We start from the raw sequence: 18,324 nt of genomic DNA on the forward strand, positions 1-18,324 counted from the left end.
ATAAACTAGCTGATGGTGTTTTTGTTAGACTTTTTGATTTAAATGTTTTTACTTAAAAAAGCTGGAAGCAGCCCCTTTGAGAAACACAACCATCTGCGGACGAGCTTAGAAGATCAGCTTTGTGTGAGCTATCAAGTTTGCACGTGTTTTAGTACAGGCAAACCTTTAATACATCAGGCCCAAAGTTTGTTGTTTCACTACACACCAAACACAAGACGAAGATAATGGCGAACATATGCAAGAAACCAGAGTCTCTTGTCTGGACTGACAAAGAAGTCGAATTACTTCTGCGATTCACATTAGATTAGAAGACAACTACAAATCAGAAGAATGTCAACTGGGACTCTCTTGTGCTTTTGGTCACATGATGTTTCTTTTGCACATAACTAGAGAGCGTTTTAGCCTAACTGGTATGAGAAAAGGCAAACAAGTGTACCCAGAAAAAGTATTCACCGACTAAGGGTCTGATTCACTAAACGTTTGCGTGTACTAAAACACCTGCAGACCTGATACGCAAAGCTAGTCCACTAAACGTGTGCAAAGTGGATTGCGTCTGTTAAATGAGCAGAATAAGGAGTGCAAATTATTTTGCGTCATTGATATGCAAAATATATGCTGATCGTCAGAACGTCCCTCTGTGGTTTCTAATGACGTTCGTTTTTTTCACATCAAATATATATTTGTGGAAGTCTGGTTCCACCGGGTTCTTCTGACCACCAACCACGGACATGACAGCAGTGTTCAGGGTTTCGAACAAGGTTTTATTTTCAGTCTTTTCGTGCTTTTCAGCAAATGTCTTTCTCGTCTGTCTCGCTCTCGCTCTCGCTCCACCTTCTCTCTTCTTCCCGACTGCTGCCTTTAACAGAGCGACAGGTGATCAGACAAACACACTCAGCTGTGTCATCCACTCACCTGTCGCTAATCTTGAAGCCGGTCCTGACACGTCCCGCCTCGCTGCAAGTCCGCAGGCCACGCCCCTCACATACCTCCACCGCCAGACTCAGGCCGGGACGCCGTCCGGCCGCGCCCACTCCCCCCCCCCCCCCCCCCCCCCCCGTGAGGGAGCGGGAAAGGAAGTCGGCCACAGCCATCTGTGCCCCCGGTCTGTGAATCACTCTGAAGTTGTAGGGTTGCAAAGCTAGATACCAACGGGTGATCCGCGCGTTGGCATCTTTCATGCGGTGGAGCCACTGGAGGGGTTTGTGGTCCGAGCAGAGGCTGAATGAGCGCCCCAAGAGGTAGTATCGGAGGGCCCCGACCGCCCACCTGATGGCGAAGCACTCCCTCTCCACTGTGTTGTACCTTGCCTCCCTTTCGGACAGCTTCCGGCTGATGTAGAGAATGGGTCGGTCGACGCCCTCCACCTGCTGGGACAAAACCGCTCCCAGTCCTCTGCCCGACGCATCAGCCTGCAGACAAAACGGGAGAGAAAAATCAGGCATGTGCAGGACCGGCTCCTCGCAGAGGGCCTTCTTAACCCTCTCAAACGCCTGCTGGCACTGCTCCGTCCACTGGACCAGATCTGGAGCACCCTTTCGGGTGAGGTCAGTTATTGGGCTGGTAAGGTCCGCAAACCGGGGGATAAACCTCCGGTAGTAACCCGCCAGACCCAAAAACTGCCTCACCTCTTTTTTCGTCTTGGGGTTTGGGCAGGTCGCAATTGCCGCTGTTTTATCTACCTGCGGCCGCACCTGCCCTCCTCCCAAGTGGTACCCCAGATACTGTACTTCCCTCCGGCCAACTGCACACTTCGCCGGGTTGGCGGTGAGCCCTGCCTGTCTCAGGGACTCGAGCACTGCCCCCACCCGCCGCATGTGTTCATCCCAGCCGCTACTCTGGATGATGACATCATCCAGGTAGGCCGCAGCGTATGCAGCGTGGGGTCGCAGCACCCGGTCCATGAGGCGCTGGAACGTGGCGGGCGCACCGAACAAGCCAAACGGAAGTGACACAAATTGGTACAAACCTTCCGGAGTGGAAAAGGCCGTTTTTTCCCTGGACTCTGGTGACAAGGGAATCTGCCAGTAGCCCTTGGTTAAATCCAGTGTCGTGAAGAAACGAGCAGCGCCCAGCCGATCCAGGAGCTCGTCGACCCGAGGCATTGGGTACGCGTCAAAACGTGAAATTTCGTTCACCTTGCGGTAATCCACACAGAACCGCACAGACCCATCCTTCTTCCCTACCAGAACAATGGGACTGCACCACGCGCTGTGGGATTCTTCTATTACCCCCAACTCCAGCATGGATTTTAATTCCTCCCGAACTACTTTGCGTTTGTGTTCGGGGAGCCTGTATGGCCGAGACCGCACCGTAACACCCGGGCTGGTCTCAATATGATGCTGGATGAGGTTCGTGCGCCCGGGCCGAGGGGAGAACACATCAGCGAAGCGCTGCTGCAGTTTAGCAACATCCGCTCTCTGCGCTAACGTGAGCTGATCGTCACAGAGGAGGGGAAAGGGCGGACCAGCGCGCGGGACCTCCGGCCCGAACTCCCCCTCCTCCTTAACCACCGTTACCATGGAAACAGGCTGCGCCTCCTTCCATGCTTTCAGGAGGTTTATATGATAAATTTGGGTGGCTCCGCCCCGGTCCGAGCGCCGGACCTCATAGTCCACATCACCCACTTGCCGTGTGACCTCGAAGGGTCCTTGCCAGCGCGCAAGTAATTTCGAGCTGGATGTGGGGAGTAATATAAGCACTTTTTCTCCCGGTGAAAATTTTCTAAGCTGAGTCCCCCTGTTATACGTGCGCTGCTGACGTTCCTGGGCACGGAGCAAATTCTCGCGTGACAAGTGCCCCACCGTGTGGAGTTTTGCTCGCATGTCCATGACGTATTGAATTTAGTTTTTGCTGGAGCTTGGCCCCTCCTCCCAGCTTTCCTTAATTACATCCAATACTCCGCGCGGCTTCCTGCCGTATAGTAACTCAAAAGGCGCAAAGCCTGTGGAGGCCTGAGGTACCTCCCGCATCGCAAACAGTAGGGGATCCAGCCATTTATCCCAATTTGGTTTGTCCTTATGTGTAAACTTACGGATCATGGTTTTCAGCGTTTTATTCAATCTCTCCACCAGCCCATCTGTTTGTGGATGGTATACGCTGGTGCGGATCGCTTTAATTCCCAATAATCCGTACAGTTCCTTTATCGTGCGTGACATAAAGGACGTGCCCTGGTCAGTCAGAATCTCTTTCGGGATTCCAACTCGGGAGATGACCTGAAACAGGGCCTGCGCTACACTCTTTGCAGAGATGGAGCGCAGGGGCACTGCTTCGGGATAGCGTGTTGCGTAATCCACTAGGACTAACACAAAGCGATATCCCCGTGTGCTCGGGTGGAATGGTCCGATGAGGCCCATACCCATTCTTTCGAAGGGGACCTCCATGAGCGGCAATGGGCGCAAAGGCGCCTTTGGGGTGGCCGCCGGGTTCACCAGCTGACAGTCCGGGCAGGCAGCGCACCAGCGGCGCACGTCTGCCCGGATGCCCGGCCAATAGAATCGGACCATGACCCGATTTAGTGTTTTATTATACCCCATGTGGCCAGCCATGGGATTGTAATGCGCCGCCTGGAAAACCATTTCCCTGCGGTGTTTTGGCACCAACAATTGGGTGGATTCCTCTCCGGTCTGAGTGTCACGGCTCACTCGGTATAGTCTATCTCTCATAATCGAGAAGTGAGGGAACACCCGCGCTGCTCCCGGGCGCACCAGCTGACCATCGATGTAATCCACCTGGTCCCAGGCCGCGCGCAAAGTTTCGTCGCGAGACTGCTCGAGCGGAAAATCCTCCATAGGGTGCCAGTGGGGGGCCGGGGGGGCTTCCCGTGAAGCCCCCACCGGTTCCCGCTCGGCAGTATCGGACGGACCCGCGTCACCACTGAGAACTGCGCGGATGCTCCCCTTTCCTATGGTCCGTGAACGCACCCCCACACATTGTGTCAGTAAATGGTTAAACCCCGGCCAATTTGTACCCAAGATTACGGGGTGCGAGAGGTGCGTACTTACAGCTACCTCGACCCTATGCTTTTGGCCCTCATACCAAATTTCTACTGGCACCATAGGGTACTCGTGCACATCCCCATGAACACACCTGATTTTTAGCCGTGTTGCCTGCCTCAAAGCCCCGGGTTGAACCAGGTTCTGGTGGATCATGGTCTGCCCGCAGCCCGAATCCACCATCGCCTGGTATGTACTCCCCTGTATCGTTACCTTCATACCGTACGTCTCTCCCGGGCCGGGGGAGGGCACTGAAGGAGCGGCCACCCGGCTCACGCGCCCCACCTCCACCTGCGGAGGTCCGTGACGCGCGCGACCGGGCCGCCCACGCCTCCAGCACGCCTGCCCAAGCGTTTGAGGGGCCGTCTGCGCGGGAGATGTTCTGGAAGCAGCAGCCGGGACCTGCGGAGACAGAGTAGAGGGAGGGTCACGTGGGAAAAAGTGGGGAATGTGTCGTTCTCTCTCCTCGCGGTGGACAGCCAGGTGGTTCTCGGCGAGGGTCACCGCTGCTGCGAGGTCCCGGGGCCGGTGGTACCGGATCCAGTTCGCCGTCCTCGTCGGGATCGCCTCCACAAACTGCTCCAGTACGATCTGGTCCAGCAGTCGGCCGTCTCCCTCTCCCGGCTGCAGCCAGCGCGTCGCCGCCTCCTGGAGCCGCTGGCCAAAGGCGAATGGCCGGTCCTCCTTTCCCAGACGCATGGACCGGAACCGTCGTCGGCAATCTTCGGCGGTGTCTCCCGTCCGGTCCAGCACCGCCCTCCTCAGGTCCTCAAAGCGCACTCTGGAGGGCGCCGGCAGGCTGAGCGCCGCACGCTGCGCCTCCCCCGTCAGGAGCGGCAAGAGCCGCACCCCCCACTCTTCTTCCGGCCACGCGCATGCTCTCGCCGTGGCCGCAAAAATGTCCAAAAAGGCATGGGGATCTTCTTTTTCTCCTATGCGGGGGATGGTGACGGTCGTCGGCACTGACAGTGCGCCGCCCCCCTGGTCCGCTAACGCCCGCAGGACCTGGCACTGTTGGCGGGTGGTCGCTGCCAGCTCCGAGAGCGCTCCCGCGAGAGCCGTCAGGGTGTCGTCTTCCCCGGCCTCCGGTGGTCCAGCCGAGTTGGGCGCCAAATTGTGGAAGTCTGGTTCCACCGGGTTCTTCTGACCACCAACCACGGACATGACAGCAGTGTTCAGGGTTTCGAACAAGGTTTTATTTTCAGTCTTTTCGTGCTTTTCAGCAAATGTCTTTCTCGTCTGTCTCGCTCTCGCTCTCGCTCGTGCTCCACCTTCTCTCTTCTTCCCGACTGCTGCCTTTAACAGAGCGACAGGTGATCAGACAAACACACTCAGCTGTGTCATCCACTCACCTGTCGCTAATCTCGAAGCCGGTCCCGACACGTCCCGCCTCGCTGCAAGTCCGCAGGCCACGCCCCTCACAATATTATTGACATGTTTCCTGTATGAAAAAAAACTTCTTGAAGTATGCATTTTTTGGGTCTTAAGCACATAAGTGCAGCCTCTCTTCCATGAGCACACACACCTTCACAACTTAAAAAAAAATAAAAATACTGTAGATGCACTGCACGAGTCTGACTGCTTCTAAAATGCCCATAAAAAGTGGTACATGTCTCCTGCATGTTGAAAATAAAGCATAATGCCACAGGTAGGAGCATGATAACATGAATGTGCATAAATGGTCGCGTGTCTCCGTGATGAAAGACCCGTATAGTACACGCAAAATCCTCATTTAAAAAAGGCAATATGCACCACTCTTCAATTGCACACACAGTGTTAGTAGATTGCACGCATCTTGACCACTTGTAGTACACGCTATTGTTTGCACACGCTGGTATTAGGATCTTATTAAATCAGGCCCTAAGTGTAGGCAAAAGTTGTTGCTATTATGCACTGTAAGCGAACGGGGACATACAGTAATAGATAATTGCAATAGCCAATCAGATCACAAGTTGTTGTCAGTAAGGCCTTCTAGATGTCCTCACATTGAACGTGTGACATTTACACGTCCTGTGATTGGATACTCATCGGGACCGTTAGCGGATGAATTTGAGAACACATAGAGTTGAGAGACAGTTGTGATAGCCTATCAGATCACAAGTAGCCTGTTGTTAACGAGACTGTGATTGGATACTCACTTGTCATTCCAAAGTGAGTATCCAATTACAAGTTTCAATATAGCAGGATAGTGGTACGCCGTAGCCAGACCGGGATAACAGAAGAAGAACAAAACGTTGATTAGGTGGCAGATTAAGGGTTGGAATTGGGTATTATCACCAAAAATGATTCCCGGGCGCGGCCACCGCTGCTGCCCACTGCTCCCCTCACCTCCCAGGAGGTGATCAAGGGTGATGGGTCAAATGCAGAGAATAATTTCGACACACCTAGTGTGTGTGTGACAATCATGGTACTTTAATTTTAACTTTAATATATATTTGCAAGGCCATTTTCAAGAAGGATATTTAAAGAGAAACTACATCTTGTGAGACGATGTCGTCCAACCCTGGAAGCTAGCTCAGCTGTTCTGGCGATGAAATGGGGAAATGCCCCCCATTTCCACTAGAATATGCCGACGACGAGGGGTATGACTGGCTTATACGACGTCGAATAGGTGCTATAAATTGTGAGTTCAAATATTTTATTTTTTCACTTTTAATATGTTTTTTGCAATTTTAAATATGACAGTACCACATAAGATTTGTTTTAATTGCTGATGCGTTTTAATTGTTTTTTAAATGCGCCAGAAAATAACCCGTTTTGTACACTGTTGAGGTGTTCAATGCGCAGTAGTGCGTAAATGTGTTCTTGTATATTATTTCTACAGCAATGGTCATGTGGTGACATCAATTATGTTAGTTTGAAAGGTAATTATTGAAGTCTGACATCACTGAAGGCCTAGGTGGGGAACTCACGGCCCGCCACTGGATTTGACACCATTAACATTGTTTGTGTGGAAACATTGTCTCTCCCCATCTTTTGGCAGTTTAAAAGTTTGTCTCTTTTAGAGCGCATTATTGCTTGCTTCAAGATTGAAAGTGTATATTATTGAGAGCTTTTTGCTGAATTTTATCGTTTTTATCATGCCTGCCTCGTGCGCTTATTGAAATAATTATATTTAACAAGCACACTATGAAAACAAGACAAAAACAGAACTATCTAGCGTTGCATCTACACACAAAAGAAATGGCTTTCAATTGCTTTAACCTGGAAGTCTGTTTTCAATGCTGATGCAATTTGCATGAGAAAAAGGTCCGAAACGGCTTGAAAAATCTACAATTTAATTCACGTTCCTACAGAGATGGTGGCTTCATATGAGCCAAATGAACAATTTTTCACAACACCCGTCGTCTGTTTTCGAATCAAAATGTGTTGGGCGAGAAGCGAACGTAGAGGAAACTCCATGTTGACTCTCCCAGTTCAGCGGGTAAGCAATGAATCCCTCCTGTATTTCTCCCAGACAGACGAAAACACCTCATCATCGCATACAGTCTCACACTTCAGAGGAAATGTGATGTCATGGCGTGTTGCACCTTCGTCCTGCAGAGCATCTCGAGATGGCACACAAGTGCTAATGTTTGCTGAAACTGACATGCAAATTTTGAATGCTTATCTTAGTTATTTTTTTTGTCTAGTGACAGATGTTTTCTCTTTGGTCATTTCCTCTACGTTCCTAAAAAGGAGACGCCTTTAGCTGAGAATCTTAGATTTGACAGTCTCCTTGTTGAGAAGACTTGGTTCATGCACAGGGTGATGGAGGTTGCACACGTAGTACGTAAGCTGTGTACATAAGTGGCGTTTTGCGGGCCGAGAGCCAGTATGACTGTAGCTCTATCGCCATAACTACAAATCGTGTTTTCTCTATTCCCCTTTTCAGGTGCGCTTGGGTTCTTTGAAGCTTCAGCCTGCTCCACACCCATTACAGTTGACCCGGGAGATGATAGGGCAGTCGCTCAAATGCAATACCAACCTGCAGAAACAAAACTTGCTGCTGTTGGAGGAGAACCATAAACTCAAAGAGGAGCATGAGCACATACTTCAGGAGTAAGTTTGAGGAGGGACTCTTGTTTTTTGCTTGTAGCCTTCAAATGTCAACACCCTGATGGAATATGAATAATATTCGTTAACGGTTAGAGTTGTTTGCTTACAAACTCGTTGCTTTTGTGCGTTCCCTGCCAGCTGTTTTTATGCACAGCAGCCACCCGGTATGACATCATCACCGGTCGCCCCTATGAGTATTGAAGGTTACACCCACACTGAAAACTTGACTTGTGATTTCTTAGACCTGGAACTTTCTGTGCAGTTGTTTATCTAGGTAGATTTAGGGACTAGTGCTTGAGTTTGGCCGCCGTCATGAGTCTTCTGAGAAAAATGACTGTGGTGCTAGTCAAACAAAAAACTTTATTCCAAATATGTAATGCATGCTGATGTTTGTGTGTACATGTGTGTCACTAGGCTTGAGAAGCACGTTCAGGATAAGGAGACGATGGAAAATGAGCTTTACTCCTGTTTTGTCTTGGTGCTAAATGAGAAGAAGGCCAAAATCAAAAGCCTACAAGATTCCCTGCGACAGCTCCAATCGACCGCCAACTTTTACAGGAAACAAAGGTCAGTTGGAGACGACAATTCTCCCACTGATTCCAGACATATATTAAACATTTTTTGGTCATAGCTACAAGGTCCCTTAAGAGTTTCTCACAAAACTCTGCTGATTTAAAATGATTAAATAGGCAGTTTCCTCATTGTTAAATAACTGTACAATAATTTTAATGTATGTATATACAGTATGTATGTGTATGTATATATACATATATATGTATATATATATGTGTGTGTATATATATATATATATATATATATATATATATATATAAATAAATAAATGATAAATGGGTTGTACTTGTATAGCGCTTTTCTACCTTCAAGGTACTCAAAGCGCTTTGACACTACTTCCACATTTACCCATTCACACACACATTCACACACTGATGGAGGGAGCTGCCATGCAAGGCGCTAACCAGCACCCATCAGGAGCAAGGGTGAAGTGTCTTGCTCAGGACACAACGGACATGACGAGGTTGGTACTAGGTGGGGATTGAACCAGGGACCCTCGGGTCGCGCACGGCCACTCTTCCACTGCGCCACGCCGTCCCATTATATATATATATATATATATATATATATATATATATATATATATATATATATATATGTTTGTATATGTATGTATATGTATATATATATATATATATATATATATATATATATATATATATATATATATATATATATGTGTATATGTATATATATATATATATGTATATATATATATATATATATATATATATATATATATACTGTATATATATATATTCATATGTGTATATATATATATATATATATATATATATATATATATATGGGCAGCACGGTAGAAGAGGGGTTAGTGCATCTGCCTCACAATACGAAGGTCCTGAGTAGTCTTGGGTTCAATCCCGGGCTCGGGATCTTTCTGTGTGGAGTTTGCATGTTCTCCCCGTGACTGCGTGGGTTTCCTCCGGGTACTCCGGCTTCCTCCCACCTCCAAAGACATGCACCTGGGGATAGGTTGATTGGCAACACTAAATTGGCCCTAGTGTGTGAATGTGAGTGTGAAGGTTGTCTGTCTATCTGTGTTGGCCCTGCGATGAGGTGGCGACTTGTCCAGGCTGTACACCGCCTTCCGCCCGATTGTAGCTGAGATAGGCCCCAGCGCCCCCCGCGACCCCGAAGGGAATAAGCGGTAAAAAATGGATGGATGGATGGATATATATACAAAACCCAAAGCCAGTGAAGTTGGCACGTTGTGTAAATCGTAAATAAAAACAGGATACAATAATTTGCAAATATTTTTCAACTTATATTCAATTGAATAGACTGCAAAGACAATATATCAAATTTTCGAACTGAGAAACTTAATTTTTTTTTTGCAAATAATCATTAACTTTGAATTTAATGGCAGCAACACATTGCAAAAAAGTTGGCACAGGTGCATTTTTACCACTGTGTTACATGACCTTTCCTTTTAACAACACTCAGTAAACGTTTGGGAACTGAGAAGACCAATTTTTGAAGCTTTTCAGGTGGAATAATATCCCATTCTTGCTTGATGTACAGCATAGGTTGTTCAACAGTCTGGGGTATTCGTTGTCGTATTTTACGCTTCATAATGCGCCACACATTTTCAATGGGAGACAAGTCTGGACTACAGGCATGCCAGTCTAGTGCCCGCAGTCTTTTATTACGAAGCCGCGCTGTTGTAACACGTGCAGAATGTGGCTTGGCCCTGTCTTGCTGAAATAAGCAGGGGCGTCCATGAAAAAGGCGTTGCTTTGATGGCAACATATGTTGCTCCAAAACCTGTACGTACCTTTCAGCGTTAATGGTGCTTTCACAGATGTGTAAGATACCCATGCCTTGGGCACTAATACACCCCCATACCATCACAGATGCTGGCTTTTGAACTTTGCGCCTATAACAGTCCAGATAATTATTTTTCTCTTTGGTCCGAAGGACACAACGTCCACAGTTTCCAAAAACAATTTGAAATGTCAACTAGTCAGACCACAGAACACTTTTCCACTTTGCATCTTAAATGAACTTGGGCCCAGCGAAGCCGACGGCGGTTCTGGGTGTTGTTAATGAATGGCTTTCCTGAGCCCATGTGGTGATGTCCTTTACACACTGATGTCGGTTTTTGATGCAGTACCGCCTGAGGGATCAAATGTCACGGGCATTCAATGTTGGTTTTCGGCTTTGTTGCTTACGTGCAGTGATTTCTCCAGATTGTCTTAACCTTTTGATGATATTACGGACTGTAGATGGTGAAATCCCTAAATTCCTTGCAATAGCTCATTGAGAAATGTTGTTGTTAAACTGTTGGACAATTTGCTCACGCATTTGTTCACAAAGTGGTGACCATCGCCCCATCCTTGTTAGTGAAGGACTGAGCATTTCATGGAAGCTGCTTTTATACCCAATCATGGCACCCACCTGTTCCCAATTAGCCTGTTCACTTGTGGGATGTTCCAAATAAGTGTTTAATGAGCATTCCTCAACTATCTCAGTCTTTTTTGCCACTTGTGCCAGCTTTTTTGAAACATGTCGCAGGCATCAAATTCCAAATGAGCTAATATTTGCAAAAAATAACAAAGTTTACCAGTTTGAACGTTAAGTATCTTGTCTTTGCAGTCTATTCAATTGAATATAAGTTGAAAAGGATTTGCAAATCATTGTATTCTGTTTTTATTTATGATTTACACAACGCACCAACTTCACTGGTTTTGGGTTTTGTACATACATGTAATTATTTAATGCAAAAGAACTGGAATTGTTTTTCTCATTACACCTCATGATGTCATTGTTTAGTTTGTCGATGACTTGACACTCCCTATGGTGCAGGGGTGTCAAAGTCACAGTTATGGCTACCCTCAGAGGGCCGTTTGTAACAGTGAATAATATATAAATATGGATGCATGGACTGACTTCATGATCTTATTACACAAATGCCTATGCATTTGATTGCAGTATTATCCATATTTGTATGTACATTATAAAAATAATCAGTGGCCAGAATTTAATCATAACAATTAAGGTGTTTTTTACAGCATTGATGTAAAAGGAAAAAGTACCACAGTTAAGGTAACATTTGGGCAACTCAACTACAAGTTTTTTACTGTAAAATCTATTGTCATGTTTACAGTGTACAATTTGATGGATAACTTGCTTTAAAATAATAATGCAAGCAGATATTTCAGTATAATACTTTATTGACACATATTATATCCAAGCTTTTGTGGGCCACATAAAATGATGTGGCAGGCCAGGTGTGACACCCAGGCCTTGAGTTTGACACGTGTGCTTTAGTGAATTTAAAAATACTATGTGCAATATTGACAAAACAATATATTTCAATGATATTGTGTCTTAACATGCCAGCAAGATCAAGCAAGCACGCATTTTAACTATGTTATTAATTGTATTCCTGCTGCATAGACATAGAGAAGTCAGGGCCACTTGCCCAATCTGAACATATTTCAATGTGTCTTTCCATTTAATGGAATACATGCAAAGTCAAAAAAGTCAATACAAAAGTTTAAAATGTATACCGTATTTTTCGGAGTATAAGTCACACCAGAGTATAAATCGCACCTGCCGAAAATGCATAATAAAGAAGGAAAAAAACATATATAAGTCGCACTGGAGCCCGGCCAAACTGCGACTTATAGTCCGAAAAATACGGTAGTTTTTTTTTTTTGTCCTGTGATAGACTGACCACCAGTCCAAAGTGTACCCCACCGCCTGACCAAAGTCAACTGGTATAGGCTCCAGCTCATCCGTGACCCTGAACAGAAGAAGCTTGTGAAAATTAATATATTAATGTTGTGTTTATGGTAGTTTAAATGCTTAATTTAGATTGAGATTTACTTCAATGAGTATTTATTGTCAATGTTTCCATTCATAAATACTAATGTATGGCGTAATCCTTTAAATGTGTGAGTCCTTGTTTTTCCATTACCACAATGACTTCAGATCAAAATACGCCCCACCTTAACATAATGCTACTATTGGTGTATGTAGCTTTTTATGAGTTGGCTTTGTGTCTTCTCGCATTGCTTTGCAGTCTAGGGATGGAAGATCTTACTTTCCACTTTTTGTTATAGTTTGTAATACACAAAGACTTGATCAACAAACCTCTGTAAGTAAAGCTTATTCAAATACTAGTCACAAATGATACAGACAGTTCTTCCTTTGTCACACTTTTATTAAGGGAAAGTGACCCAGCTCAAAGTGACGATGATAGATGCGACAGAAGAGAGGAGTCCATTGAGAGCAGCCATCTTTCATTGGAACCAACCATACTCACATCAGGTTTGTATTTTATCAAAGGCAAAAATATTCTGACTATTATAAAGTATATCAAGTGACAATTGTAAGCACCAAACAGATGACGTTCACTTTGCACAGTATGTTACATCATTATTGTATGGGCTGGGTACCAAATTTGGTACATAAAAGTAAACTGTGCCATATTTCAATACCTTTGTTGCAAGTGATGTCACATCCGGTTGTAAACCGACTGAAGCATTTATCTGGGAAACAAACAATCAAACACTCAGAGCGGACTAAGCTGGACTGCCTTTAGGTAATGTTGAAATTTCCAATTCCACAAAAGCAAAAAAACAGCACTCAAAAGAACAGCAAGTACATTGAATATTCCATAGATTTGGCCCTGCGATGAGGTGGCGACTTGTCCAGTGTGTACCCCGCCTTCCGCCCGATTGTAGCTGAGATAGACTCCAGCGCCCCCCGCGACCCCGAAGGGATCGTCACTTTGGATGGTACTGGTTAGCGCCTTTGAATTTGGTAATCAAAGCTACAACTAAGATGTATGTTACAATCAAACAGCCCGTGTATAAAAAGTACAATACTTGCAGTTTAAACACTTTTTAGGGCTCAACAAAAAAGAAAAATGATTCAACTAAATGGCAAATACTACTTCCTGTTTATGGCAACACACCGTAGTCTACACACCACTGCCTGTAATGTCTTGGAATTTCAAATGCATGCAAAGACCTCTTGTATAATTCAGTACAGCGCAGTACTTGCAAATAAAACACAGACATTTAAAAATACAAGATAATAACTGTACAGTACAGCTCAGTGTAAATGTAAAATAATGTTTTTTGATTAACAATAACTATTATTAACACATAGCAATACACACAAAAGTAATGGAAATTAGTACCTTGACTACCAGTAATTAAATACCTCGGTAAAAATATCTCGATCCATTCAATCACAACTTGGCCTACACCACTTTGTTTCTCCTGAATCCACACTGTAAAAGAATGGCTGAATGAGTTTATGTGACAAAACCTAAATCCCTTTGTAAAGAACTAGAGAAGGTGAGGCAGCAGCAGCAACATCTGTGAACGCTGACCTCGCAAATGCTGTCAGGTATTGTCTTACCCGGTACTTACTTTTCTACATATATATATATATATATATATATATATATATATATATATATATATATATATATATATATATATATATATAATGTATACATATACATATATATACGCATACATGTGTGGATGGATGGATATATATAAAGCCCTGCGATGAGGTGACGACTTGTCCAGGGTGTACACCGCCTTCCACCCGAATGCAGCTGAGATAGGCTCCAGAACCCCCTGCGACCCCAAAATGCAAATTAGTAACATATTGGGTCTTAATTAGTCATTATTACGTACTTATTAATGCCTTATTCTGCATGACCTTATTATACAACAACCTTAACCCTAACCCTAACCCTAACCAAATAATTTGAAATTAAGTCTTCGTTACTTACAATATGTTCCCCTAGTGTCCAAATAACTCTTAGTTAAGTCTTTGTTACTTAGAATATGTTCCCCATACTAAAGTGTTACCATATATATATATATATATACAGGTAAAAGCCAGTAAATTAGAATATTTTGAAAAACTTGATTTATTTCAGTAATTGCATTCAAAAGGTGTAACTTGTACATTATATTTATTCATTGCACACAGACTGATGCATTCAAATGTTTATTTCATTTAATTTTGATGATTTGAAGTGGCAACAAATGAAAATCCAAAATTCCGTGTGTCACAAAATTAGAATATTACTTAAGGCTAATACAAAAAAGGGATTTTTAGAAATGTTGGCCAACTGAAAAGTATGAAAATGAAAAATATGAGCATGTACAATACTCAATACTTGGTTGGAGCTCCTTTTGCCTCAATTACTGCGTTAATGCGGCGTGGCATGGAGTCGATGAGTTTCTGGCACTGCTCAGGTGTTATGAGAGCCCAGGTTGCTCTGATAGTGGCCTTCAACTCTTCTGCGTTTTGGGGTCTGGCATTCTGCATCTTCCTTTTCACAATACCCCACAGATTTGCTATGGGGCTAAGGTCAGGGGAGTTGGCGGGCCAATTTAGAACAGAAATACCATGGTCCGTAAACCAGGCACGGGTAGATTTTGCGCTGTGTGCAGGCGCCAAGTCCTGTTGGAACTTGAAATCTTCATCTCCATAGAGCAGGTCAGCAGCAGGAAGCATGAAGTGCTCTAAAACTTGCTGGTAAACGGCTGCGTTGACCCTGGATCTCAGGAAACAGAGTGGACCGACACCAGCAGATGACATGGCACCCCAAACCATCACTGATGGTGGAAACTTTACACTAGACTTCAGGCAACGTGGATCCTGTGCCTCTCCTGTCTTCCTCCAGACTCTGGGACCTCGATTTCCAAAGGAAATGCAAACCAAACCAACCCAAACCATCAGTGATGGTTTGGGGTGCCATGTCATCTGCTGGTGTCGGTCCACTCTGTTTCCTGAGATCCAGGGTCAACGCAGCCGTCTACCAGCAAGTTTTAGAGCACTTCATGCTTCCTGCTGCTGACCTGCTCTATGGAGATGGAGATTTCAAGTTCCAACAGGACTTGGCGCCTGCACACAGCGCAAAATCTACCCGTGCCTGGTTTACGGACCATGGTATTTCTGTTCTAAATTGGCCCGCCAACTCCCCTGACCTTAGCCCCATAGAAAATCTGTGGGGTATTGTGAAAAGGAAGATGCAGAATGCCAGACCCAAAAACGCAGAAGAGTTGAAGGCCACTATCAGAGCAACCTGGGCTCTCATAACACCTGAGCAGTGCCAGAAACTCATCGACTCCATGCCACGCCGCATTAACGCAGTAATTGAGGCAAAAGGAGCTCCAACCAAGTATTGAGTATTGTACATGCTCATATTTTTCATTTTCATACTTTTCAGTTGGCCAACATTTCTAAAAATCCCTTTTTTGTATTAGCCTTAAGTAATATTCTAATTTTGTGACACACGGAATTTTGGATTTTCATTTGTTGCCACTTCAAATCATCAAAATTAAATGAAATAAACATTTGAATGCATCAGTCTGTGTGCAATGAATAAATATAATGTACAAGTTACACCTTTTGAATGCAATTACTGAAATAAATCAAGTTTTTCAAAATATTCTAATTTACTGGCTTTTACCTGTATATATATATATATATATACATATACATATATATATATATATATATATATATATATATATATATATATATATATATATATATATATGTATGTGTGGGAAAAAAATCACAAGACTATTTCATCTCTACAGGCCTGTTTCATGAGGGGGGGTACCCTCAATCATCAGGAGATTTTAATTGGAGCATTCGCATACCATGGTTTATATAGGGCACAGAGTGGGTGGGTACAGGCTGGCCTAGGGGCGTGGTGATTGGCTCATGTGTTACCTAGGAGGTGTTTCCGTCTATGGCGGCATGTTGTTACAATTTCGCTGCGCTTGTTGAGGGATGACAGGTCTGGACGGTAAATAATAAACAGTTTCTCTTTCAAGCATAGGTTGCATCTTTTATTACCACTATTGTAAGGTGTGCTGGATGCAAGAATTTGCCATGTTATTGAATATTCAACATTATTGTCTTTGAGGTCCCAAATGTGTTTGCTGAGTTCTGTGGTATTTCGCAGGTTTTTGTTCCTGAAAGAAGCCTTGTGATTGTTCCATCTGGTTTTGAATTCTCCCTCGGTTAATCCTACATATGTGTCGGATGTGTTAATGTCCTTGCGTATTACCTTAGATTGGTAGACAACTGATGTTTGTAAGCACCCCCCGTTGAGAGGGCAATCAGGTTTCTTTCGACAGTTACATCCTTTGTTGGTTTTGGAGTCGCTCTGTCTGGGGGTCGACGGCTCATTTGCAATTGTTTTGTTGTGGTTTGAGATGATTTGTCGTATATTGTTCATGCAGCTGTAGCTCAATTTAATGTTGTTCTTGTTGAATACTTTTCTTAGGGTGTTGTCTTTGGGAAAGTGTTTGTCAATCAGATTGAGGAATTTGTGTCCAATGTTCGTTGAGACGTTCTTGCTGTATGGGGGGTTGTACCAGATGATGTCGTTTCGTTTTCTGTTCTTTTTTGGCTGGTTTCCTGGCGTGGGTTCATAGGTGAGGGTGAAATTGTATCCGCTTTCATCAAGGGCTTTTTGGTACGGGGGGGTTGCTTGGTCAAATTCAGCTTTGCTAGATGACAGCATCGATAGCCTTTTATTGATTCCGGTAGGTATTCTTTTCGTGGTGGTGGGTGGGTGGGTGGTTGCTGTCATGGTGCACGTATTGGAGTGTTGTGTTGGGTTTCGTGAATGGTTGGTAGCTGTTATTTCTCAGGTTGAAAGTGACGTCAAGGAAGTTGACGGTTTGCTTGTTGGCTTCAATCGTGATCCGTAGGCCGTTCTCTTTGAAAATTTGGCATATGCGCTTCTTGGTATTCTCGCTGCTCCTTGGCGAGGCGCGACACACTGCCAGTCCGTCATCACGGTAAATACCAAGGTTCAGATTGAGGCTAGCGAGCTGGGAGAGGAGGAAACTCCCAACGAGTTCACACGTTTCTGCTCCGTCAAAACTTCCCATAGTGACGTCAAATGTTGCATTGTTCTTTTTTTGCCATGGTGTACTGTTGTGGATGAGAATGGAGTTTTTTGCGTGGATGATGATGTTTCTTTCGTTGCCTGTGATTGAGTCGTAGTCTGAGGCGAAGTCTAGTGCTTGAGTCAGTAGGTCTTGCGTGATGGAAGGGTAAAATTCCTCGATATCAAAGGAGATAAAGTTGTGCTGTTGTTTGTCTTGGATGTTGTTGAACCATTTGATTACTGCTGCTGTATTTCTCCATTGGTTGAGTGGTGTTTTGTCTTTGATTTTTGTGTTGACTCTGTCCAGGATTATTTTGCTGATTTTTCCTATTTCAGATTTAGTTGGGTTTATTAGTCGGCATGTTGGGTTATTTGCGAAGTTGGGTTTGTGGTCCTTCAATGTGATGAAGGCTTCCTTGTTGGCTGTGGCGTCCACCCTGTCCTCAATGTCCAGTTCAGCCGCGATCCTTTTATTTTCCAGGTGGATGTTCTGTAAGGTGTTGGGTTGCGCTTTTTTGTATGATTTGGTGATGCTTCTGTCCAGTAAGGTGTGGTGTTCTGGTATGTCCATTCTGTAGAAGTTTGTGGTTTTATCGGCAGCTATGATGAGGTTGTTTACTTTCTTGATGCGCTGGCATTATATTATTATTATTATATATTATATATATATATATATATCTGCGATGAGGTGGCGACTTGTCCAGGGTGTACCCCGCCTTCCGCCCGATTGTAGCTGAGATAGGCTCCAGCGACCCCCGCGACCCCAAAGGGAATAAGCGGTAGAAAATGGATGGATGGATATATATA

General features: G+C 44.7%; 1 protein-coding gene across 2 annotated transcripts in view; it reads left to right on the top strand.

Annotated features, from left to right (window-relative positions):
* LOC133623341 (DNA repair protein XRCC4-like) overlaps window positions 1–18,324 on the top strand; it is an 89,965-nt gene that overhangs the window by 52,912 nt on the left and 18,729 nt on the right. For both annotated transcript variants that reach the window (XM_061986555.1, XM_061986554.1), the window contains exons 4-6: window positions 7,867–8,033; window positions 8,445–8,597; window positions 12,799–12,899. In XM_061986555.1, coding sequence (XP_061842539.1) covers window positions 7,867–8,033; window positions 8,445–8,597; window positions 12,799–12,899 — 421 coding nt within the window. The remainder of the gene's footprint in view (window positions 1–7,866; window positions 8,034–8,444; window positions 8,598–12,798; window positions 12,900–18,324) is intronic.

Source organism: Nerophis lumbriciformis, linkage group LG12 (assembly GCF_033978685.3).
Source record: "Nerophis lumbriciformis linkage group LG12, RoL_Nlum_v2.1, whole genome shotgun sequence".
Taxonomy (NCBI): Eukaryota; Metazoa; Chordata; class Actinopteri; order Syngnathiformes; family Syngnathidae; genus Nerophis; species Nerophis lumbriciformis.